This window comes from Ambystoma mexicanum, chromosome 6q (assembly GCF_040938575.1).
Source record: "Ambystoma mexicanum isolate Mex_15411 chromosome 6q, UKY_AmexF1_1, whole genome shotgun sequence".
In the NCBI taxonomy this organism is placed as follows: Eukaryota; Metazoa; Chordata; class Amphibia; order Caudata; family Ambystomatidae; genus Ambystoma; species Ambystoma mexicanum.
In genome coordinates this window covers 617022148-617049078 of record NC_090937.1, presented here as the reverse complement: position 1 = coordinate 617049078, position 26931 = coordinate 617022148, and the positions used below count along the sequence as shown (strand labels likewise).

General features: G+C 43.5%; 1 protein-coding gene across 7 annotated transcripts in view; it reads right to left on the bottom strand.

Moving 5' to 3' along the window:
* LOC138516182 (hyaluronan mediated motility receptor-like) overlaps nucleotides 1-26931 on the bottom strand; it is a 269808-nt gene that overhangs the window by 73708 nt on the left and 169169 nt on the right. For all 7 annotated transcript variants that reach the window (XM_069631115.1, XM_069631117.1, XM_069631114.1 and 4 more), the window contains one exon: nucleotides 25130-25231. In XM_069631115.1, coding sequence (XP_069487216.1) covers nucleotides 25130-25231 — 102 coding nt within the window. The remainder of the gene's footprint in view (nucleotides 1-25129; nucleotides 25232-26931) is intronic.

Here is a 26931-nt window from a genome sequence, read left to right as displayed (position 1 = left end):
AGGTTCACCCAACAGCCTCCCAATGAAAAACAAACACATCAGCAAAATTCTCTAGAATAGCCTGAATGTCTTCAACATACACCCCGGCTCAGTTCTGGAAGACCAGGCAATGCCTCATAGTGTTTTAATGCCATCACATTAATGGAGGCGCCAGTGTTGACCAGCACCGGCACATCAGACCCATTGACACTGACCACACATTCTGGCTGCTTCCTCTTATTGGCCGCCAATTCGCAAACACTGGAGCTGAAAATACTTTCTCCTCCTCCTCATCCTCCTCCATCCCTTGACCCCTTTGATCCTCCTCTTGATTCAACTGGGCCACATTCTGGGGACATCTCTGGACAATTGGACCCATCCTGACAGGGCCCCTGGGCATCAGTACAGGTACTGGAGCTCAGGACATTCGCACCAAATGGTTGGGAGAGCCACAACTTCTGCAAGTCCGCCCCTTTGCTGGACATTGGGCCATGTGCAGAAGGTTGTACCCACACTGCAGGCATGGCTCAGACGTGTCCGGTCCCTTTTCCTTGCAAGGACCCACATCCATCCGTACCCTCCTGGCCCCTTGTTGATGCCCTACTGCAAAAAAAGGGGGAGAATATTGACTAAAGAAATTAGTGATATGGTTGAACAAGCCTCCGATTTACAACTGTTGGGGTATTGCGACCCACTGAGCTTTCCTTCCCTTTTGTTAAACTTAGATCCTTCATCTCTCAGGTTCAGAAGCCCCATAGGATACATAAACATACCTTCAATGTTCAAATTTTAGATAAAAAGAAAGGCATAAGGCAAAGGCATAAGGCAACAAAGGGCTGCTCTAAAAAATCTGGTCCTGATATAAAAACTTACAAGGATGCATTGAGAGTCCTCAATAGTCAGTACAGAAACTGGATTCGATCCTACAGGCATATTATATTACAACAAGACAGGGGGAAAATGCTCTGCGCAACATGCCTGAGGAATTCCAAACATTTCTGGACTATTGTTCGATCCAATCATGATTCTGCTTCTCACAATCAGGAAACCATCATACAAAAACAGACTTGGGTGGAATATTTTTCAGAGGTTTATGGGTCTATAGAACAATCACTCCCAGATATGGAAGTGATTGCCAAATGGTCTCTAGGATTTACCCACACTGATATTGAAATCCTAATAAAAAAATCATCCTCCTCCAGGGCAGTGGGGCCAAATGGCCTCAGTAATACGATCTTAAAAATGAACCCAGCAATGTGGTCAAGGGTCCTAAAATCATTATTCAACAATATAATCTCATCTAAGATTTTACCGGAGTCATGGAAACAGTCTGTGGTCATTCCAATTTATAAAAAGGGGGACCCGCTTTTGACATCAAACTATCCCCCGATCTCACTCCTGGATGCCAACAGTAAAATCTTTTGCCAGCTTAAGTTTGGGTGAGATGGAGATGTGGGCTAAATCTAAAGGAATAATTCCTAAGCAACAAACTGGCTTTAGGAACGGCCTATTTACATAATTTAATGGCCTAGTCCTGAGCTGCTTGAGTGCAGACTCTTTCCAAAAGGGTGGCGCTCCTTCTTTGGGGCGTGGATTGACATGTCCCAAGCGTTCGACACTATTAACAGGAATCTCCTTTGGAAGAAATTGGACGTCTCGGATGTCCCTCCGAACCTTCTTTCCGTCCTAATGGAACTTCACCTGAACACAACGATGCGAGTGAGATTAACTAGATCCAGGCTACTGTCTGATCCCATTAAGATCAATAGAGGAGTGCGTCAGGGTTGCTTGATAGCTCCTCTTCTTTTCATTCTTTCTATGGCTGATTTATATCGATGGCTGCACGAAATAGGTTTAATAATACCACAAATTTGAAACACTAAAATTAATTGGTTGGCATATGCTGACGACGTTGTGATCCTAGATCATTCCCAGGTTGGGTTGCAACGTTTGTTGCCTGCATTAGGGGATTATGCCCGTAATAATAACCTAACTATAAACCCAAAGAAGTCCAAGGTACTAATATTTAAACATCCAAAGAAGGGAGTTAAGACCTATAATTGTGTATTAGATCAATTCCCAATAGAAATTGTATCAGAATTGACATATTTGGGAGCCACAATTAAATCCTTTCCAACGAAAAGCCATTACCTCTCAGCCATCAATCTAAAATCCATGAAGCTGGGGTCCCAAATGAAAAGGATCAGATCTAAATTTTGTAAATTTTCCATTCTCCCGCTGGTGAAGTTCTATATAGGTAAGGGGGTCCCAATTATTCTCTTTGGTCTGGATACAAACTCAATATCAATGGATGTGGAATGGGACGTAATAGAAGCAAAACTATAGAAGAAAACTCTCAATCTTCCTAACTATGTTCCAATAGTTTGCCTTAGATACGAATTGGGCCTGTCTTCCTTAAGATCTTGGTTGGAGTGGAAGTTGATCTCCCTATATAGGTCAATCTTAGACCCCCCTTAGAACTCTTTCTATGAGGATGTGGTACTCTAAATGCAGTCTGCAGATAATGGGATACTTATGAAGTTGAAAATGAAATGCTGTGATATTCTAGCTGGTGCGGATTGTACAACTGACCTCCTTCTCCAAAACCCCTCTAAAGTGAAAGAACGGTTGAAATGATGGGATTGGATAGGGACAGGGGAGGAAACAAGGAACGCTAAGCTATCAGCTTAATTTTCTGTGATGGGCAAGCAAAGGTTGGTTCTGCCTAGTGTACTCCGAGACCCCAGGCCGGCCCATAGAGCCGAGGTTTGCTCAGAAGTACTTTAAGACAAGATAGCTGCACCCTTGAGATGGATCACCAATCAATAAGGACAACTCAATGGTTTGGCAAAGGGAGTCCGTTTAATGACAAGTACAAAATACGGTGAGTCATGGATATCGGCAGTGATGCGATTATCCTTCTCGCTTCAACTCCAATGAACTTCATAAAAATCATAGCATTCATACTGAAAACTCGTCATAATTAACATGTAACACTAAAAAGTTAATATGCAATTCTATTGGTTAGGAAAAGGTAACTTTAATATAGGTACTATATCTGTATATGGTAATGGAGTGAGGGGATTGGGTAAACACTGCAGGTGGGCATCTAAGTCCTTCCTTCAAAAATAACTACTGTAGACGTCACTAAAAGTACGACGTCCCATTGGTTCTACTCACTATAGGACCCTAGATTATTTGGTCCCTTTTAATTGGGTTGGCACCAACCCCATGCATATTCTTCCACTTCGCTTAGCAGCATGCAGAACGGTCAACCAGGTGCGGGGTGCCCCTTAGTTACCCGGCCTTTCTCCAATTAAGGTTACAACCAATCATCGCTTCAGCAACTATGTGTCAATTATTTCACTGTGGTTGGCCTCAAAACTGCATCTTCTGTCTGGAAAAGTTCTGATATCTCTGCCTGAGCGAATGCCAAGCAAAGGTGTGAAACCATGCTTCTTCTTGCTCGACTGGTCACGTGCTTCCCACATTGTGAATTTGTCTAGTTTCTCTAAATTTGTGTATTTGATTCTTATTTAGCTTGCCACCTGCCTACGCCTCCTTATCTTGACCTTTCAGAGACAGGATATTCTGTTCTTAAGTTTCAATTATATGCAGCTACTGTTCATTCCTTCTATTGGTATAACCTTGGCTCTACTGGCATGAGTTGCATCTGCCGAGTTTCGATTCAGCCGTCTCTTCTCATTTTGCTAGAATATGAATCTCTGGTCATTTGGCCTTTAGTAACCTGAGTTGATTCTGCTTCGTTTGAGGTAGATTTATGTATAATGGCGCTTGCCGCGCTATTGTTCTACTTAGCATAGCAAGCCGCACTGTTTTCTTAGCTTTCTTATAGTTCCAGGCATATGTACAGGTGTAAACTGATCGACTGAGTTCATTTTGCTTACAGCTTAACTCTCTTACGTTTTTGATAGCATTCTTTCACTTTAAGTTTACAATCTCTTTTCTCATGGCGTTTCGTCTCTTTGTGTCATTCTCGGGTCGTAATTTCTTCTGTCTGTGAGTATGTCCGGGTCCTCGTGATGTCACCATTTGCCTCGTGCTTTTCAGGCACATCTGTCTTTTTTTGGTTTCTTCTTGGACAGTACTTAGGCACTCTTCATTTCGTCTCATTTGCTGGTAGGGTTTTCTTAATGGATACCTTACTGTCCATGGTTTTCTGGGTATCAGTGCTTCAATGGGTGTTGCTCTTCTGATAGTTGCAGGGCAGAGCCCTACTGCGGCTCTCTGCTGGTTTATATGCTCATCATACATCACACATTTTGGTGTGAACGTTCCTGGTACTTCAAAATGGGCGACTGGAGTGCAGGCTTTATTTGGGACCTCCTCTACACTCCCCCCTCTGGGCGATTCATCGATCACTTTCACCTCCATCTTTGGATTCAACTTACTCGATTCTTCTGTATTTATCTTCACTCCATCACCTGGGTTCATTCCTTCTTCATCTTCTGGGTCTATACATGATGGTTTGAAGAAGTGTCTTTTTGGAGTCCATATTTTTATTACTCCTTTTAGGCTTCCTGCTGTTCTTACATGATTGTCTTTATTCCATGTCATTAGTTGACATTGTCCATTTGGGCTACAGTAAATCCATCTTCCCACATAATTTCTGTGCTTCCCGGGATAGAGAAACTTTGTTTCTTCTGGTGCGTGAATGCTGGCCTTCACAAAGTCTCTTATTTCTTCATCAGTCAGGTCCTTGGGCTTCTATCCTGGCTTGACATCAATCATGATATTCATCCCTATGGCTTTCTTGGCAGTCTTCTGCCATTGAGAGATTATTATCTTGATAACACAAAATCCTAGCAATATCATCACTAACAGGGCTCCCATGAACTTGAATGCATCTGCCATCCATTGTGCAACCCATGAGAACAGTGATCCAAACCAGCTGTCATCATCAACTTGGTCAGTTTCATCGATCATCTGGTTCTGCAGATTTGTCAGCATACCTATGCCTCTGTTAAAGTTCTATTCTCCTCATTGTGAGATTTATATTTGTATTTTGTATTTATTTTATTTGTAACGTGCACCTTCAGGCCCAGAGGCATCCGGGCACAACTTTAGACATGGTTACATAAGCATACATATATTCAAACTTTAAAACAGTGCAAAGTATTCAGAGCATACAGCAATATACATATTTACAAAGTAGAGATTAGGGCAGGTGTATTCCTTGGACAGGAATCATGTTGCACATAGTATAAATGTGCAACATGATTCTCCAATTTTTGCACAAACTCCTCCATCCATAGCTGTGATCATGTCAAGGGCATATCTGTTCTGGAGAGTCATCAGTCGGATGGCTCTTAACTCTTCCTTGTTCGCGTTGATGGTCTGCAGTAACTCCCATCTGGTTTTCTGCAACCATTTAGTATTTACTCCAACTTGGATTCTCAGCACGAAAATCGTTGTGAACACTGATGAGGTGAGGCTGAACAGCCTATGTTCATAACGGATTGCATGAAATTCTTCTTCTGATTTAGCAGATAAACAGTCTTTTCTCTTCATTCAAGTCAGCAGTTCCACAGATCTTTTCTTCCTCAGGTGAGCATCTGCTTTCGGGAATCTGTCGATATTCAGGTCACTTTTCGGGATCACTAATGCTGGAACGTGGACGTTCACTATTGTGCATATGCCTCCCAGTCTCTTGGCAGTCTGATGTATGCTTTGGATCTGCATGCCCAATAATGATCCATAATTACTGCAGTTCCATACACCATTCCTGGAGCATCAAAAACTCATCCACAGTTCTGATTCTCTCCCATCTTTCTTGTGCCATTATTCCTGAAGCACAGTTTCGGATTCTCCAATGGCACTATCTGTAAGGGTCCTCCTCTGTCTTCGACCCATGTCAGTAGTTTTGCAAGTTTTGGCCATAATGCTTTGCATATCCTTTGTGAATTTTCAACTGCTTCCTTGCAGGCTCCAGTGACCATCCATGCTCTGCAGATCACTACTCCTTTCTCCAATTCATCTGGTGAAAGCACTGTTCCTCAGATATGCATTTGGCCTCTGTTCTTCCAATTTCAAGCCTCTTCTGGAGTTTTTCCTTGGACATTTAGCTTCTGATTTGCTTCTCTTCTTTATTTCTGCTCCTTTAACTCCAAGCTTCTCGTACCTGATCACGTGATTTCTAGTTTGAGCTCTATTTCTTGTCTTTATGTCTTGGACATAATCATCTTCATTGGGATGGGCTGTTTCAGTTGCCCATATTAGGGAAGCTTCACTTTCCATAAATTGGCCCCTAGTTTTGCACATGACTACGTGTGAAAGTCAGTGTGCTGTCTGGACATCATCTTCTACAGCCACGAAGATCTTGGACTTCCCCATGCTGTATGGTAGGAGTGCACAAACAAAGCATTCCCCTCCCGAACTTCGTCTTCCAACTTCCTTTATGTGCTGGTACCAAATGTTGTTTCCCAGATGTGCTGTGCTGTGCAGGTAGTCGTTTAGTTCATTGTCCTCTCCATGCATGCTTCTCTTGATTCTTAGTGTTTTCCAGCAGTTCGCTATAACTACATCACTAAATGCATCTGTATGGCTCTTTCTTGCTGGAGGATTCTCAGGTATCCCGGTCCATGGTGCAGGCTTCCTCATCTGCGTCAATTGAGTGGACAAGAGTCTTGCAACTCTTTCCTGGTCCTCATGCATCTTTTTCCTGTTGGTCATAAACATCCATTTCAACCACCCTGACACTGGTCCAGTGTATGCTTGTATTGTAGAACTGGTACTTGTCCCTTGTGTTGGAACATATATTCTTGGTAATACAGTCTTTGCGGTTTTGTTCTTCAGTTCCTCTTATATTTTCCTTGCTTTGCCTATGATTGGCAATAATGAGTCTACTATCAGTTGGGTTCGTGCAGAGAGCTTCTCCGAGTTGGTTCTTGTTTCTTAAGAGTTTCGGACGTGGCTGCTTCTGTTGGCCGTCTTCCCAACTCTCCTTGTCGTTATACACCCTCTGCTGTGGAGTTTCTTATGGCAAGCAGTCTCTTCTTCTCTACTGTTTTGGCTTGTGGTTCTGTAGTCATTGACACTAAGCCTGTTTCGTGTGCATTCAGTGTTTGCATGCATGTGGTTGTCAGTAACCTTTCTTCATTCATTCTTTGCCGACCCTGTCTCCGGCTTTTCTGTTTGTTTGTTACCACAAGTGTGTGTGTGTGTGTGATTGCTAATCACATCAATTTCAAGTTCATTCATTCCTCCATCAGATCTTCTAGGGACTGGAATGACTATGTAAGGTCTGGGTGCCTTTGTGGGTTTCATGCGTGCATCATTAGGTGGGTGCACTAGAATTGGAATGCTTTGTGCACCAATAAAAAATGCAGTTCTGATCGTTAATGACAGTAAAACAATGATGAATATGATACACAAATACATTATGCCCCTGTAAATCAGGCGGCAGCATTTACTTCCAGAGAAGCGTGGTGGTCTCTCCTCCTGCGCAAGGACCAGATTGCTGCTCTGGACCTGCATCTCCATCATTCGCCAAATGCCAATTTTTATTGTACTCCTTTCAACAATATCGTCTTTCAGGTTCTGTGTTTATGAGTGTCAGGTGCTCCACAAGTGTCCCCCCTCTTTCGGGTGATGAATTGTCTCTTATCTCAGGATACAGTTCCTTTGCTAGTCTATGGGGAAAAATCAAATCAACCAACACCTAGGTAAGTCCTTTTACTGTGCATGTTCAAAGTAAGTAAGCTCCCAGTCCACTCCTCGGATTTGTTTTAGTCCTGAGGACATATTGTATGCTGGTCAATATGAAGAGTAAGGACAAAATACCAACAAATGCAATAAGTTAAATCCTTGACATTGCTTCCTCGATCTGTCCCTCGGTGGAAGGCTTTTAGAATGTCCTCAGATAGTTCTGCTGATGGTTAGAAAGTTCCACTTGGAGCACAATTCCATGCAAGAGCATGCCCATCTGTGCAACATTGGCTAGATCTCTGATGAATGTGAGGACGTCAACATTGATCGATCTCCCCACTAGCTCTGGAAGTCGGTGACTAGACGAAAGAGGATGTTGTGGGCCAATCTGCTGTCTTCTGGTGACAGGGACATCGTCCTGTCTTGCTGAGGTTCAGGATTGTATACTCTCGCCTTAATGTAAACAATGTCTGCACTGTCCGGTCGCGTGGAGTGCAACTAAGATCACAAATTTATTTAGGAGTTGGCTTAAATGTTCTGTATTTGCTGGGTCTCGAAGAAGCGTGAGTGTGTCTGTTGTTCTTCCAACAAGATTTGGACAGTCTTTGATTATGTGAAAAGAGCAACATGTTGATAAGTTCATTTATTTCCGTCTGTGCTTGGGACATTTGGTTCTTTCTCACTGTACTCAGGAAGTAAGAGAAATTGTTTGGCAATAACAGTAAGCAATCTCTTTATTGTCTTTTCGTTTTCAGGATCTTGAAGAAAATCATTGACACTGGTGAGCCTTCCCACCAATGAAGGGTATGATTTTAGCACTAGATTGAAATAAGTTATCACATCCTTTGTGATGTCACTACTGTTGGACACCATAAGTGATTCCGAATAGGGTCTCGGTATGGAATGAGTCGGGATACTGTATTTGCTTCCAATGTAAGTGTCCTTGGTCAAAATTTGGCATATTCTTTTCTCGTCAAGGCTTAAGTGTGCCTCAGTCCAAAGTTCAACGTTCAACAGGCTATGTTGTGGCTTATGCGTGCAATTTTCTTCTTTACCCTGCAACTAGGATGCATAGAGTGTCAGTTTTTGTGTCCTTATCCCCTTTTTTGCTTAGAGGAAATGTTCAATTTATGCCACAATTTGAAAAACATTCTTTGTTTTGTTTGGCTGGTCATGCGTCCTTCTTCCTCATCATGGATCTCGTCTGCACGCGCTGTGGTTCTTCCCCGTTGCTCGTCGACTCCTCTCGTTGTGGTGCAGGGAGGGGGCCTTCTCCGATGTAGGGTTTGATATCGCCGAGAAAAATCCAAGCTATCCTGCCTTGTAGTTTCACTGCAGATGGAGTACAGTCCTCCACTGTGAAGAGACCGTTAACGTTAAATATTGACTCGTCCCACTTTTTCCTTGTATGGTTTCTCACAAGGACAGTGTCTCCAGGGAAGATGGATGGAACACATAAACCCTGAACTTGGTCTGTTGTAGTATCTCCTTCTGTGTTCTGTGCTGCTCTGAACCCTTTTAGTCGTCGCTGCAGCTGGTCTGAAATTACAGTAAGTCAAGATGTCATGCAGTTCAGATAGTTTTGCATTTCAAACCCTAAAATGTCTCCTTTTGATTGGGCATCACATTTAGCTCTATCTCTGGGTGTCAAGGGAGTTCTCATTCTTCTTCTTTTGGCTATCTCGTGTGACGTAAGATGATGGTCAGAACCGGGTTGGTTCCTAAGTGCATACAATGCCAAAGGAAGGCAGTGCAACCATTCCTTCTTTGGAGTAAGCTTCAACTTCGCTATCCTTTCCTTTAATAAGCTGTTGAGCTTCTCACAGATCCCGTTACCTTGCGGATGATACACCGAGGAGAACTTGTGCTTTATACCAAGCAGCAAGCTAATCTGTTCAAATGTCTCATTTACAAAGTGAGCTCCGTTATCTGATCTCATGACTTCACTTATCCCCCACCTGGGGAACACTTCCCTCACTAAAAATGTGGCCGCACAGGTAGCGTCTGAGTGTGTACATGGACCTGCTTCTATCCATCTAGAGAATGGACACACCACAACAATTAAGTATCTGTACCCGTTACATACTTAAATCATGTCGACGTAATCGACATGCAAGTGCTGAAAAGGCCCATTTGGCCTTGGGATGACTCCTCTCATTACTTTTAATGTGTGCCCAGCCGTGAATTACTAGCAGATTATACAGTTCACTATAAAGAATGCAACGTGCTCAGCTAAATTCGGTATGAAGCAGTCTTCAGCGAGCGTTGCTGCTAGATTCTCTTTTGTCATATGTGCCGGATAATGTAACTGCTCCAGCGCTATTTTTAATAAGGCTACAGACATTACTGGTTTACCAGTGCTGTCTTGTTGCCACAAGCTGTCAAAAAACATCCTCGACGTTTCCAAAGATTCTTTTCTTCCTGTGGTGCCTCCTCTTGGAGGTCCATTAGCTGTGTTTGTTCCAAATTACTGTAACTTTCAGGTGCAGTTTGTGTAATCATTATTCGCTCATTGGCATGGATAACTTCCACTTCCATTATCGTTTCATTTTTGGATGCCATGCGCATGGCTTCCGTGTCTGCTGCTTGATTTCTGCGTGAGATAAAATCTGTCCCCTTTGTGTGTGTGGCACATTTCACGACCACTATGCCCACTGGGAGCTGTAGTGCCTTGATCAGCCTGTCCAATAAGGCTGTGTGCTGAACTGGTGTGCCGTCTGCTCGGAGATAGCCCCTCCTTTTCCAGCGCGCTAAGCCTGCGTGCTCTGTCGACGTCACATAGGCAGAGTCACTGTACACTGTTACTTCCTGGTCTGCATGATTCACAATGGTGAGTATCAACGCCAATAATTCTGCAGCCTGTGCTGATAGTGAGATGGTATTAGCGCACTAATAAGTACTCAAAATTCTCCATTTGCTGTGTGCTTCATCACAGCAACACCTGTATATATTTGTCCGTCACTTTGATCGATCCTCGAAGAACCATCAATAAAGACAATCTATCCTTCTGCCAAGGCATTTTCTTTCACCCCGGGAATTTCATCATAGAATTCTTCATAATTTGCACAGTCATGTATTGGCTCTCCTTCAGTGACTGGCTCTGCTATAAACATAGCTGGGTTCACAATATTACATTGGACTACCTTAATCGATGGATTTGATATGATCACTTCGTAAGCAGAAGCTCTCTGAGATGTCAATGTGCCCTTTGGTTTCTCTAGAATGGCAAATAGTGAGTGCTTGACGTACAACGTCATGGAGCATCCCATCACAATGGTTGTAGCCTTCTCTATGGCGAACGCTGTGGCAGCTAAACTTTGTTTGCACGGGAAATGACCTCTCATTACTGGGTCCAAATTTCCACTATAGCATGGGAGGAGGCTTAATAGCATGCCAGGGGCTTGTACCCCAATGTGGTTCTCTGTGTGAGTACTGCCGTCATAATGCTGCCATTCGTGTGTGAAAACAGGTACAATTCCTCTGCATAATTGGGAATCCCTAGAACTGGTGCTGTGCAAATAGCTCTTTTGAGTTCAGAAAATCCTATCTCCATGGTCTCAGACCATTCAATCTTTTCTTTTGTCACTTGGGCCTTCTTTAGGGCCTGAAGTAAAGGCTTAGTGTATGAGCTATAGTCGAAGACCCATGCCCTAACATAGTTGCATAGGCCTAAAAAGCTTTGCATCTGTTTTATAGTGTGTGGCTTGGCCGTGTTCAGTATGGCTTCAGCCCCTTCTGGGGTCACTCTCTTTCCCTCATGTGAGATCAGCTGGCCTACATACAGCACTTCTTGTTGACAGTATTGTAACTTTTCCTTGTCAACCTTATATCCTTTCTCAGTCAGTATAGTAAATAGCTAAACAGAATTGTACCTGCATTGCTCTTCTGTTGTGCTGCAAATGAAGAGGTCATCCACATATTGCAGGACAATACTTTTTAATGTGATATTGCGCAAGTCCATCTGCAGGACTCTGTTAAAAATAGATGGAGACGCACAATACCCCTGCGGTAGCCTCATGCTTTTCAGGCGCATCTGTCTGAATGTAAATGACATCAGATCTTGGGAGTCACGGTGCAACGGGATTGAGAAAAATGCATTTTTCAAGTCAATCACTGTGAAATATTTTGCCTCAATGGGTATATTAAATAGAATTGTAGCCGGGTTAGGGACTAGAGGGTACTCGGCCTCAACAATATAATTTATTGGCCTCAGCTCTTGGATTAAACGCCAAGACCCTCCCTTTGATATTTTGATTGGATAAACCGCGGTATTGCATGACGACTCTGACGTCACTAAGATGCCTTGCTCCATCATTGCAGAAATTGTCTTACAAATCCCCTCATCTGCCTCTCTGGACATGGAATATTGTCGGGCTTTTGGTAGAATTGCTCCTGGTTTCAGTTTAATCTTCACTTCTCCAACCCCTTTCAAGAGGCCTACGTCATAGGGGCATGTGGTCCATACTGAGACAGGTACCTGGGCCATGTCGTCATCAAAATATTCAGGAAGGTTTTGTGCCAACATCATTCTCTGAGGCACTTCTCTTTTGATCATTTTCACCCCAAAGGGTGAGACTCACTTCCACCACTATCTCTACCATATCTGTTTGCTCTTCAAACAGGTTGTCATCAGTGACGTCAAACAATCGATATCCTTCTTCAATGACGATTACTGCACACCATTGTCAGCTTCTTCATCATAACCATCAATCAAGGCCGTTCTCCCTCGTCCTGCAGCTGTGTGTATCATCAAGGGAAATACTTGTCCCTTTTCCTTGTGCATCAGTATTCTTGGTCTGAATAGGAACTCATCAGGGGTTTTCATGATTCTGTCTGCAAGGCCTGGCAGTCCTGCCATTAGCACACGCATACCATATGCAAATATTTCTGGCTTCAATAGTATAGCCCTCATGGCTGTGTGTCCCGCGCATGATCTGATTATTTTGCATGCATTTGAATAGTGCATTCCTGGAGTAGAACATATTATGCTCTCCTCTGTGAACGAGATTGTCATGTTTAACATTGTCATTAAATCTCAACCCAAAATGTTTAATGGGGTCTGATGTGAGTATAGTAAAGTCACATTCATTTCACATTCTCCTATAGAGACTGGAAGTGCATTTGTGAAGGGAACACAACTTGTAGCTCCTGTAAAACTCTGAGTATTTATGGCCTCGCCCGACAAGGAACACTTGCCTTCACGTATACACGAGCATGTTGAACCTGTGTCAACTAGGAAGGAATATTCTTTATCCCCTATAATGACATCCACCCTAGGTTCCCTGTGAGGGTCTGGTGTCACTGATAGGATAGAACACATCAGGGTTCCCAGTGAGAAGTCCTAGTCCATATACAAATTTGGCCCACTGTGTGCTGGTGGATTTCCCCATTCCCATTGTTACTTCCCATTCCAAGGTTCGTGGTCTGCCCTGTGCTCATCGTCTGTGACAGTTGCATCGGTGCTTGTTGGGACTGTCCTTGTGGGAAATTATGCTTCATGCGTTGGATTCTGCATGTGCGCGCTAAGTGCCCTGTCATTCCACACAACCAACATACTGGAGGTGGTGGTCGCTAGTTATCATGGCTCCCTCAAGGGCAAATTTTGACAATTTCTTATGCACCAATTTCACTTCCTCACCCTTTCGTGCAGCTTCCTTTTTGTGATTATTTTCTTGCAGCAATCTGCAATAGTGTGCAATGGTCAGCTGTATTTCTGCCCAAGGTTTAGCCTCAATTCCTACCAATTTCTTGAGCTGTTTCTGTACCGGCTCTGGCAATCTTTGGCAAAATATATGGTACAACACAGGTAAAGATTTCTTCCAAGATTCATGAGTCTCGAGCACCCACGTGTCTTGAAAATTCTGTATATAAATTAACAGATCGTCAGACTCCTTCATTTTTCATGTCATTATAGCTCCGATGTCAAAAGTGTCTGAATATAGCACTCTTAGCGCTTTCCATACTGCGGCTCTACAATTTTTAAATGGAGCTCTGTCATGTGCGGTATTCATTGTGGTTAAACCAGGGTAGCCTGCTCGTGCCCACATATCGTCTGCTCTCTCACCACTTTTAATACGATTATGAGAACTTTAATGTCCCCTATAGCTAGCGTGTTTCCTCCTCTCATTGTTTCTAACTCATGTATCCACTTTCCGGCTCCTTATGTCAGCATTGGAAGCTCCTTTTTCAAATTTTCTCGGCCCATATGTGGCCGTGGAATATATTGTGGTCTTACTCCCCTTTTCTCGAGTAACAGAAATTGGGATGTATAGTTCTCTCTTTCTTCCCTCATGGTTCTTCTATCTATGGCAGGCGTAATATTCCCACATCGTCGCCTGCCTGGTAGGGACCTTAATCTGTCCACGTAGGGCGGTGAAGACACCCCACTCTGACCGTGAGATACTTCTTCATGCCAGTCTAACTGTGTGGCTGATTCTGATGCTCTTGGTACAGACTCACTGGTGTCTGACCATCTTATTCCTATTCCCTTGGGAGTCGTCTTTCGCTTCGTCTCCCTTCCTCATTTTCCTCGTGCTCCTCCCTTTCTGAGTCGGACATTGTCTGTCCCCAATACGTGCAACTTCTTGTATCTTCATTGTTCCTACTGATTTCTAATCTATCCAGGGATAGTTCCCTATTCCCACTACTTTGGGTGACATCCTCAGTGTCGTAGAGCTGGGTGCTCTCCAGGCACTCGTCTTCCCCCTCCCCTTGAGGTGTTTGTTCCAGCCCGATTCATAATATATTTTATCGATCGTTTCTCCGATGCTTCTGGTGTCGAAGTCATCTTCCATATTTGCCCTAGACGTGCCTGGTACTGAATCGTATGCAGGAAAGAATTCTTCTATGTCTTCCTAATCTACTACTGGAGCGGGTTTTCTAACCTCTTTTCCTAGATATTCAAGATCGAATGCTCTCTGTCTCTGTGTACTTTCTACGTCGTCATCGAATTCTCTGCACTTACTCGCCTCTTCTCTGACTCTATCTTCTTCCTTTTTCTTTTCATTTCTACGTTCATCTGCCCTTCGAATTTCCTCATCTCTTCGTCTCTTTATTCTTTTCTCTCGTATTCTTTGTTCTTCCTCTAACCTCTGCTGCTCCTGTCTGTCATGATCATTTGCTGCTCTTTGTTTGCGATCGAGCTGTCTTTCTTGCTCTTCGTGATATAGCTGTTCTCGCCTCTGTCTTTCTTTCTTATTTTTTCATCTCTCAACGCCTTCTCTTTCCCCTTTCTCTGTACATCATGTAACCTTTCCTTTTGTTTCGCGTCATCAATGCCTTTGCCATCAAGTTTCAATAAAATTTGCCCTCCCATCCATTTGTCTTTTGCAAATGCTATACCATCAGTTCTATCTTTGTTTCCCTTCCATCCTTTCCCCTCTCTCTTTGTCGAGAGATGCACTTGTCTGTGCTTGATCCCTTCTTTCGTCATCGCGTCTCCCCTTGTCCCTTGGGTTGTGGAGGTAATATCCTTATCTTTCCCTTGATTTTCATCACTACTTTGCGTAGGTGACTCATGTGCGGGGTTGATATATCCCATGGCTGCTTTAAGTTCTCTCAGTGGGTATAATCCCTTATTTTAGTTAAGTTTCGGATGGGACGGGTGGCGCGGTTGGTATCTCACCCCCCCTCTGTGCATACGTTAAGTATCCAACCTATTGGTGGCTCCTCTCCCTTCTCTTGTTCATACATCTTCCAAAGTTGTAAAATAGCAAGGTGTTTGTCTAACTTTTTGCCCGTGTATGTGGCATGAAAATATGTCATCATGTGTTGTAAAACAGCCTTAGATAAGGACCCACCTTGTGGCCATGGCATAAACATTTTGTGGGTGGTTCCCTTAACCCACTCCATACTGTATTTCTTTAGTTTGGGTGCGTGTTTCGGCAATTGTTTGCACAAGTGTGTGAATGGAGTTATGTCTTCCATGCTTAAATCTATTCCCTTTCCTCTTATATAACACTTGTCAACACTTGCGCATGACTTAAACAGTTTCAACGATATGAGCGAGCACCAAACACTGCAAGCTCCAATCCCGATTTTTCACAAAATGTTATACCTTCTATTTTACTCAAAAAACATCCATTCGTATGCGATATTATCTCAGCTATTCAATCGCGTAAAATTGAAATCAGTTTTCCCCAAGAAAGTTTTTCGATGAATGACGTCACAACAAAAAACATGTAAGACAGACGCTTGACAGACTAGATGAACACCAGCTGGTCACAGGTATCTCTGCCTCTAATCATTACCCCTTCATGGAGTCTAAACGTATCCCTTTCATGACGTCTTTAACCGACGTGGTAGTCTATTTGTGCCCCTTTCTTTGGGACTATGGGTACATGTTTCTTCTAGCCGCTTGTATTAAAAGTGTAGGAACAAGGCAAATCCTCTCACTTCTCGGGCCTCTTCCCCGGTAACCTCTCTCTTCTTGGGTGTCCTCCCCGGTAACCTTTATTTACTTAATTATCCTTGATTCATTATCCCCATATGTGTGTATATATATATATATATATATATATATATATATATATATATATATATATATATATATATATATATATACACATTCTTCTCTACTTCTAACTATATTTTGTTTTCCCACCTCCCTCCTCCGTTACCTTTTCCCTTTACTTGTTCTAAAGCATGCACTTTTGCCAAAACACTCAATCTTTTTTTCTCACTGTTCTCATATTTCCTCTCTGGACCCTCGGGATCACCGCCTTTGTTACCCCCTCTTTCGGCTTTTCACCCGCTTAGCTGCCTGTCAGAATGGGAAGGGATAACGTGGGGAACACGGGTCCCTTAAGACCCTGTTCAGCAGTTTTTCTTACACTACCACTGTCTATGGGGAGCTTCACGGTCTACTCAGCCAAATGGCAAAGGACTTGTGATATTGCCGAAGACCTGGAGTTACTTTATGTCTACGGTCAATGGGTGTCTTATTCTAATCAATAATCGATAACCGATAACCATCAATCTCTGCTGCTACCAAACATACTCCGAGACCCCCGGCCGGCCCATAGAGCCGAGGTTTGCTCAGAAGTACTTTAAGACGAGATAGCTGCACCCTTGAGATGGATGGGGGTGCAGATATATTACTCCAACACCAATCAATAAGGACAATTCAATGGTTTGGCAAAGGCAGGCCCTTTAATGACATGTACAAAAAACAGGGAGTCATGGATATCAGCAGTGATGCGATTGTCCTTCTCGATTCAACTCCAATGAACTTCATAAAAATCATAGCATTTATACTGAAAACTCGTCATAATTGACATGTAACACTCAAAAGTTAATATGCAATTCTATTGGTTAGGAAAAGGTAACTTTAATATAGGTACTATATCTGTATGTGGTAATGGAGTGAGGGGATTGGGTAAACACTGTCGGGTGGGCGTCTAAGCCCTTCCTTAAAAAATGACTACTGTAGACGTCACTAAAAGTATGACATCCCATTGGTTCTACTAACTATAAGACCCTAGATTATTTGGTCCCTTTTAATTGGGTTGGCACCAACCCCATGCATATTGTTTCACTTCGCTTAGCAGCACGCAGAACGGTCGACCGGGTGCGGGGTGCCCCTTAGTTATGCGGCCTTTCTCCAATTAAGGTTACAATCAATCATCGCTTTAGCAACTATGTGTCAATTATTTCACCGTGGTTGGCCTCGAAACTGCATCTTCTGTCTGGAAAAGTTCTGATATCTCTGCCTGGGCGGATACCAAGCGTAGGTGTGAACCCGTGCTTCTTCTTGCTCGGCTGGTCATGTGTTTCCCAAACTGTGAATTTGTCTAGTTTCTCTCAATTTGTGTATTTGATTCTTATTTAGCTTGCCACCTGCCTGCGCCTCCTTATCTTGACCTTTCAGAGACAGGATATTCTGTTCTTAAGTTTCAATTATATGCAGCTACTGTTCGATCCTTCTATTGGTATGACCTTGGCTCTCCTGGCATGAGTTGCATCTGCCGAGTTTCGATTCAGCCGTCTCTTCTCGTTTTGCTAGAATATGAATCTCTGCTCATTCGGCCTTTAGTAACCTGAGTTGATTCTGCTTCGTTTGCAAAGTGGAATATACTTATGCTTAAGTACTTCGTTTGAGGTAGATTTATGTATAATGGCACTTGCGCACTATTCTTCTACTTAGAATAACAAGCCGCACTGTTTTCTTAGCTTTCTTGCAGTTCCAAGCATATGTGCAGGTGTAAACTGATCGACTGTGTTCATTTTGCTTATAGCTTAACTCTCTTAAGTTTTCAATAGCATTCTTTCACTTTAAGTTTACAATCTCTTTTCTCATGGAGTTTCGTCTCTTTGTGGCATTCTCGGGTCGTCATTTCTTCTGTCTGTGAGTATGTCGGGTCCTTGTGACGTCACCATTCGTCTTCCATGAAGACTTTTTTGGTTTCTTCCGGGACAGTACTTAGGCACTCTTCATTTCGTCTTATTTGCTGGTAGGGTTTTCTTAATGGATACCTTACTGTCCATGGTTTTCTGGGTATCGGTACTTCAATAGGTGTTGCTCTTCTGATAGGTACAGGGCAGAGCCCTACTGCGGCTCTCTGCTGGTGTATTTGCTCATCACATGTCACAGATTTTGGTGTGAACGTTCCTGGTACTTCAAAATGGGCGACTGGAGTGCAGGCTTTATTTGGGACCCCTCTACACTTCTTACTTAAAAAAATCTCCAGACCCACAAGTAAGAGCGCTTTTCTTAAGGTTTAGATTAAGCCTCTTCCCAACTCTTAAGATTAAGGCAATAAGGGATAAAGAAGGGGGTACCAATGACATATGTGATAAGTGCAATGAGAAAGAACGTCAGTCACTTAAGCATCTGTTATCTAATTGTACTTGTACTTGGGACCTGAGAATGGCAAGACTTCAGAGATTTGTCCATGATGTTCGCTGGTTAAACACTAATGAATTCTGGTACAGACTATCATCAGGAAACAAAATTTTCCTGACCGCTGAAGTGGTCAGAATCCTAAAGGATTTAAGTCTGGATGTTAATGGAGATATTTAATATGGGAAGATGTGAAATTGAAGTGCATTTTTATGTTAGATTATGTATTATTTGATTGTTTTATGACTGCTAATTAATGTTTTTATCTTCTTTTTATCTTTTCTCTTTAATATTTTTTTCTCCTTTGATAACCGTAAGAATTATGTAAAGTGAATGTTTCATGTCTGAGCATTTCATATCCAAAGTTTGTAATTTGTGTTAAAAGTCAACATTTTGGCTAAAGCACAGTAAATACAAATATAAAAAAGATGCCCTACTGCACACACATCATCAACCTTTAGAGTTTGTATGGCTGCATGCATCTGCCCTTGTATCTGTGAATTCATGGGAGCGGCCCATCTCCAGAATGCACGCTAGGGTCAAACCAGGTTCTCTCAGCACCCGTCAGACAGTGTTAAATCAGCTGCTGGTGTGCCATAGCATCGTCCCATGTGCACGTGGATTCCAGCTGACTAAGTCTGCTATGGAAAGTATCAAGTGCTTCATCCTCCCTCTGTTTAGCTGCGCACATAACAAGCAATTCGTAGTCCAAATTGACAAGTGGCATGAAATACTCTCTCAAAGTGTTTTTTGCTGTCACGTAAGAGTCACCGACTGGCCGCAGTGTTTTAAATATTTTGTGCACAGCTGACTCTGCAGCATAGACCAGCGTCGTTCCCCTCCCCCATGACTTTGAAGTACATCTCTGGGATCTCTGTCCATAGATTCCACCTTGGGCCTAGACTGGATGGTGCAGTGGACACATCAAACTCCAGCATCAGCGCCAGAGAACCATGCTGTCTGGGCATCTGCACACCTGCAGGGGCTGCCAACGCCATTGCAGGCACATTTTCTTTGCCCTCCATTCATGATTCCGCTGTCGCCAGCAGATCAGCTGCCTGTTGAGTGCACAAGCACCCTTCAAATCGAGGGCCGCAACTCAGCAGCACGTGCCCCCCTTTTCACAGGCACACAGCAGTGAATCCACAGCCGAAATCACGCCACCACCCACTTGCAAACTTCAACAGGGCCAGAATAGTAGCACACGGAATGGGTGCCAGATGAAGAAGAAAAAAAAAGAAATGTCTTTCAAAACAAAAACATTTGTTTTTTTATTACTTTTCTTTGTCAAACAGGTTTGCGCCACGTAGGCACTCCAAAGACTGTCCCTAGAGGCGCACGTGCACTTCACAGGGGGAGCCACAACCACTAGATGGCAGGCAGTCCAGGATTTGCCTCACCTCCGTATATGCACTGGCACTGTGGCCGACGAATGTCTCAAGACGTTGCAATGGATGCCGAGAAACATCGGAGATCACTGCTGCCAGCCGAAGCATGTAGGTCCTTGACAGCGACCTCCTCGTCACCATTGTTGCAGGCCTCACGGCCTGCGAATGTGGTAGCCCCAGACCCCCCCAACACAAGACACAGGGACACAAGTAGCTGGCCCGGGCTCTGCGCGTGCACTACCGTGCCAATGCAGTGACGCCCCATTTTTGGCACAGCGGAGTTACGTCACTCTGTCGCATCTCTCTTAAAGTGGCACCCCCATACCTCCCATAGAAAAAGGCCACAGGCCCAACATTACACCTCTGTAATGCCACAGCACCCGCATGGCAACAGGAATCCGCCACAGAAACTGTAGAACCACTGCAGACAAACAAATGCATTCAGAAATAAAGGCTGTGTACATGAATGGATGAGATTGGAGACATTTTATTTTTTGTTATTATTCGTTTGACATTACCGCAATTGTGATATTTATAGGCTGTGCTGTACATAAGGGAATTGGCTGCAGCACGGCAAGTGCATCCGTGGAGGAATGGCATTCTATAGCAATTGACTTCCTTGTACCTCATTCACAGGCCCACGCCTCGTAATGCCAATGTTAATTGCGGGAGTCAATAGCGCCCCCTGGACGGCCAATAGAAGGGACAGATCAGCCAGTTGAAAACCAAAGGTCTTGCAATGCAAACACATTTACATTCAGAGAGATGGACTACATGTAGAAACTAGGGTTTTATCGTCCAACTTCGACTTCGAGTAGGTATTGCAGTCGAAATTCAGTCGAATACTTACTCGAAGCCAAAGTTCGGTACACCCCAACTCAAAAATCAAAGCTCTTTATTTGTAAGTTAGATGGATAGCATTAAGTAGTGCCTGCAGAAGGACTGAATACCACTTATTAGAACCAATAAACTTCCATTTGCCAATTTTCTCATTCTTCTCCTGTGGTTGGTAGACATATCTGGTCTGCATCGGTAAACTTTCTTTCTTGACATAAATGTCACAAATTGTTAACATTCCCTTCCATTGTTTTAAGATATGGCTTGCAGCAAAGTCAAGTTTAACCCCTTGTATCGCTGTCGGAGTCATGGATTGGTCACATAATTGATAGTTAAAGCACAAGGATAGTGCTTGACACAGAAGCCTGTCTCAAGAGCCAACTCTGCAGTAGTTTTGAATACATGTTCCAGGAGCTACAAGCTTGCCCAGGGTTTGAGGAATTCAGCCAGTACACGGGTAATTGGATGTAATACACTAACACATCAGTAGAACATGTGCTTCAGCTTGGATGAAAAATATATAGACCCATGTTGCTGTCATTCTATGGATGCCTGTCGCCATGCATTTCAAGCTGGCACAATTACATATCACCCCAAACCATCAACTTATATCTATGTATTTATGAGCCGGGTCTACGTGATTTCACTGCATCGCAAATTTCCAAATTTGAAAAAGCCAAGGTCAGAATACTCGGTGTGGTGAAATCATGCATGATTTCAGGCGCATTCCCCTAAAACCAACTGGCCCACCTATTTACCTGTTGGCAGCACACCTCGTTGTGTGCCACCGACTCCCCCATTTCCTACAACGCAGGGTCCACTTTTTTTTACTTTTTTTTTACAACTTTATGTACATGAAGCGGGAGACACCCCCGCAACTCCTGGTACCATTATAGCGAACATGGGTGCGGGGGAATTGCCATACAGCCAAAATTCGATCAAATCTACCATACATTTTTTTTTACATTTTGGGGTAATACCATATGAGCCTTAATAAAGAGCTGTGTGTGAAGCATAAAAAAGTCAGCTAAAATGCACTTGCAAGAAGTACCTTTCTTTTTAGATTACTTGTGTCTAACACAAGGACCACTACCCTATAAACAGAACTATTCATCTCTCACGTACATCATGTTCTTATATATTTGTTCCTACAGGTGGAAACATGTTTTACAGGGTGCTATTTTCTCACAAGGATAAGGAGTTGCTAGATGGGCAGATAACCTCTATGGGAGGGGGAGGTTGCCCTCAGCAAAAGGTAGGGCACAGTCCTTAGTGAACATCTAGGGGTGGAACGCTGCAGGTGGGCCAGGGTCGTGTAAGAAGGGCTAAGGACATTATCTCTGTGGGGCATCTGTATGGAAGCAGCTGAAGGATTTTATATTGGCACAAAGGCGGCAAGGACAATGCTGAGGGTCTATATGGCTCTTCTCCTGGCAAACGAGTCTGAGTCTAACGTCTGTAACATGTCCACAACCGCTGATGCTCCCTGGAGTTAGCAGTCTCATTCTCTCTCTGTCTCTCTCTCTCTGTCTCTTTCTATGCTCTCTCTCGCAGCCTCTCTCTACCTCACCCCTTCTTTCTCCCTCTCTGTCTCTCTCTTTCCCTCTCTCATTTTCTTAGGAAGATCTAAGGTTTGAGCATGGTTCAGGTAATCCCAAGGAGCTGCGCAAAGTGGTCCTTATCTTTATGAATGGTATGTGTCACTGGAACTCTCTGAAATATAAACTCATCTCTAGTACACACACAACTGGATTTGGACTTTGAAACTGAAGACCTATAATGGCCTAGATGGGCTTCCGCCTCCTCCGGGGCACTAAGTCAGCATCCATCACCACTTAGGATGACAGTAACAACATGGCTGGTATTGGTGGGACAGCAGGCCCGATCCTTCCGGATTTTGCTGCTTTTGGCAAGTGAACCAGGCAACCCAATCCAAATAACTGGCACAGTAGGGTTTTCAAGATCAAGAACTTAATGGATCACATCTTTTTTTCCAACAACACAAATCCTCCTCAAACCTCAAAACTCACTGAGCTCTGACTCAGCAATCTTTATTACTGCCTACTTGACATAAACTATCAACAGCCAGAAACCTAATGTAAGGAAGAGGAAGCTTATGATCTGTGGAAACTTCCCAGTTGCTTAACCTCTCCATTAATGGCCACAGTCTCCTGCGAACCATCCAAGACTGTATAATATCTAGTGGTGATTTTAGACTTGGAGCCCTTTCAATCACCACTCAAGTGAACTCACTGGCCGAGTCTTCATGTCACTTTCTGAGGAGCAACGTTCCATTCCATGGCACAGGGCACATACGCTGCCTCACCTAGACTATGTCATGCCCAAACGGCAGCAGCTACATTGCTTCTCTATCTGGACACTTGAGATCACCTCTCACCAGAACGGGTTGCATTCCACTAGCTACCATTTGTACAATGTATTTATTTCAAAGCCCTGCACATCACTGGCTCAACTCTCCAGGATATTGGACCCAAGGATCGATAGGTGCTGGTGATACATAGCCTTCTCTCAAAAACCCAATACCCAAGGAAAGGTCACGTTTCTCAAACGCTTGCTTGAGGCAGGATCTCTCAGAATCTACAAACTCGGGGACCAGCCCAACTTTCAAGAAGACTTGGATATTCCCCTCCCCTTGGACATGAAGACAGCATCTAACCGCAGACAGTCTCAATATCTCTTAACACTATCACTGGCCAACCTGCCCTTCCCAGCAACCGAAGGTCTGCTTAGCCTTGCAATAACAACCATCCCTCCAGGTTACCATCAAACAGCGCAGTTAACCAATTCCCATGTACATGCAATACATACCTCGTGCAACAGTGAGAGAGACACAATTTCCATTAGAATGAAGAACTTCTGCATGTCCACAAGTTTTTCGTTTGGGGCCCAAACACAGAGCAGCACCAACGTGCTCACAACACAATGATCAGAGCTCATCTCTGGCTATCATGCAAATTAGCATCTACTATTCTATAGGTCACACATCTAAGTCATGTATTGCACCAAGTCTTCTCCAGCTGGGTTCACCCAGCAGGACCAACACACCTGACCTCTAACATGCATCATATATTGCACAGTGGAATACATTAGATGCCTCAACAAGAACATACCCCCATGATCAGAGCACACCACAGGCCCACACAAAACAATCCCACCAGTATTATCCACATAGTACATACTCCAACCACACAACCCTTCATCCACTCATCAAGGCCCCAGAATACAAAACCTCTGGCCATGCAAACAGCACGATGAGGCCACTCAAATAGCACATGTGTGCTATGCAAATGCCAATTAACAAAAACAGTGGTATCCCCAAAGCTGGTATGAAAGGGGTACTAAAGTCAAAATAGGATGAATAGAGCCCTACCCATCAGGAAGTGGGGCTGTGAATGGTTATGTGGCTGTACTGCTTGACTCTCTTAATTTCCATGATGTGGTACACATATTCAGCTAGAGTGTTAATGTGTATCGTATGGTCTGGTTAGTGTGCAATTGGAGAACATGTGGATCCCAGGAATGACTGGATGTGTGTTGTCAGGTCTCCCGTGCATACAGAGCGCAGCCGTTAAGGGGTTAACGGCGCCGTAAACTGCGCCGACCCTTAACGCCTGATTACAAGGTCCCTTAGCGCCATGGTGAATTTAACGCCTGCTTTTTGCAGGCGTTAAAATCCATGGCGCTAAGGGACCATGGTGCTAATTACGCCACCGTAATTTACGGTGGCGTAATTAGCGCCTTCCCCACTCCCATTATGCCCTATGGGGCAAAAATGGGAATGGGGAAGGGTAAAATGGGAAATGGGGATTTACCGCCCCACTCACCTTGGAATGGGGCGGTAAATCTGCAATCCACCATGGTGTAAACATAGTTTAAACATAGTTTACACCATGGTGGTAAGGGTACGACCCAGGAGGTAACTTACCGCCTGGGTCGTAATGAGGCCGTGTGTTGGTTTATATTTGTGAGGGATAAATATACCTAAGTGCACCATACTTATATTTATTAGAACAATGAGTCACATGGTGCAGTGTGATGAGTCGTATACTAAGGGCAGAGTCACTTGGCGCTATGAGTTGAGTTGCCACCTACACATCCACAAATCTATGAAGGAGGACACGCAGGTCCCTTCATGCATCACGGGTGTATATTTCTTCCTCCAGCCTGCCTAGGAATGGCCTGTCAGTGTATGAGACAAGTGATGTCCTGGACTACAAACACACATGTATTGCCAACAATGCTTCACATATCATTGTACATTATAGTTCCCTACACTTACTTGCCATATAATGCAACATATAATGCAATGTGCTTAGGACACAAACATAGACAGTGTTTAAATTAAACAAACTAGTGACTACTCAAAGAAATGGTTAAGAAATATCAAGAAACATACCTACGGAGGCAAGTTTTATCATGAATATCTTGATATAAATGTCGCCAGATGTCAACTTCAGCGCGCAACTGGGAAACAAGGTTTCCGTCCGTAGAAGGAATCCTACATTATAGAAATGAAAAGATGCAGTAAATAAAAGTTGGTGTCAGTACAGGGTACATGAAAGGAACGATAGTTCGACAATAGGTATATGAAATAAATTCCCCAATGTAAATTAATTGCATGCAAATGTGTATACATGTTTGCTCTGGGGGTAAGTAATCTATGAACCATGCAGCTGGTTATACAAATGTATTTCACTCTATTACTGTGTTTAAGGTTTTGTCTCAAATGTGTCACTTTAACATCACCTAGTGCAGCAAACACTATTGTTAGCGATAGTGGTAGATGACAAATGTGTATGAATATGTTGTCAGTATCCCCTCCTTACGTATTTTTCTAGCATCATTATTTTCTGAAAGATGAACATTTTGGCCCTCATTAGGACCTTGGCGGAGGACCATGGCGCTATTAGCACCATGGTCCATGGCGCTAAGCTGCCAACTCCGCCATGGGGGTTGGCGGACTTACCGCCCCATTCCGAGGTTGGCGGGGCGGTAAGTCCCCAATCCCCATTTACCCTTCCCCATTCCCATTTCTGGCCCCATAGGGCATAATGGGAGTGGGGAAGCCGTTAATTACGCCACCGTAAATTACGGTGGCGTAATTAACAACAAGGTCCCTTAGCGCCATGGATTTTAACGCCTGCTAAAAGCAGGCGTTAGAATCACCATGGCGCTAAGGGAACTCGTACTCAGGCGGTAAGGAGCGCCATGGTTTACGCCGGCGTAAACCCCTTACCGCCTGGGTCCTAATGAGGGCCTTTGTGTTTGATTTTGTTAAATTAGTTGCCCCTGCTGGCAATCTTAAGGAAAGAGCCCCAGAAGTCCAAGGTTTGGCAGGAAAGTGATTTTTCCTTGTTGGAAGTGTGGGCCTGTTTTCTGCCACGTACTTTGCTCTGAACGGCATTGCTTTCTTTTAATCAAAGCATGACTGGTCTTGGTGCTTTTTTGTTATCACCTGTATTTTTTATATAGTTTTTTAATTTTTTTAATGGTTGTGTAATTTCAACCTTTAAACATGAGTTCACAGATGAAATCAAATTCAACTGACTTTTTGTTCCTTATTTACAGAAACACATTAACAACTTTCAATAGTTTCTCAAGAAGTTTCAAAGCATCAATTGTTTGCCCAATTTTCGTGGCCGTCAAAATTCGCTCCCAAGTGAGACCTTCTCCACAACGATCGAGATCCGACTGTAGGAACTGTAGAGTCATATTTCTCCCATCAATTAATTTTGGACACAGCAGCAACAGATGTTTAGTTATCACCTGTAATGGTGTAAATCTTTTTTGCTGTCCTTTACTCATGGCATGAAGTTTCTTGGTGTTTTTTGTTCAACTGAATGTTATCTGAGAATGCCCTCCTGATGCAGTATTTTTAAGTGGGGCAGGATCTGTTAAGGGTGTCAGTTAACTCAACACAAAGTGCAGTGTTGACGTTGTTGGGAGGACTTTCCTGGTAAGGCTTTAGAATATCAAAAGAACATACTCAATCACAGTAAAAATATAAAGGCCATCTCACAATGATGACTTTTACTGGCTCATGTGATGATAAAAGGTGTCATTCCTCCGCCAACCCACCACCATAGTGGTCCCCACAGCATCAATGCTTGTCTGGAGTGGCATACTGTGCCCCCACCCAGTGTACCCAGACAACAATCTGAGGAAGAAAGCCAAAAAAGAGACGTGGTAGAGGAAAGA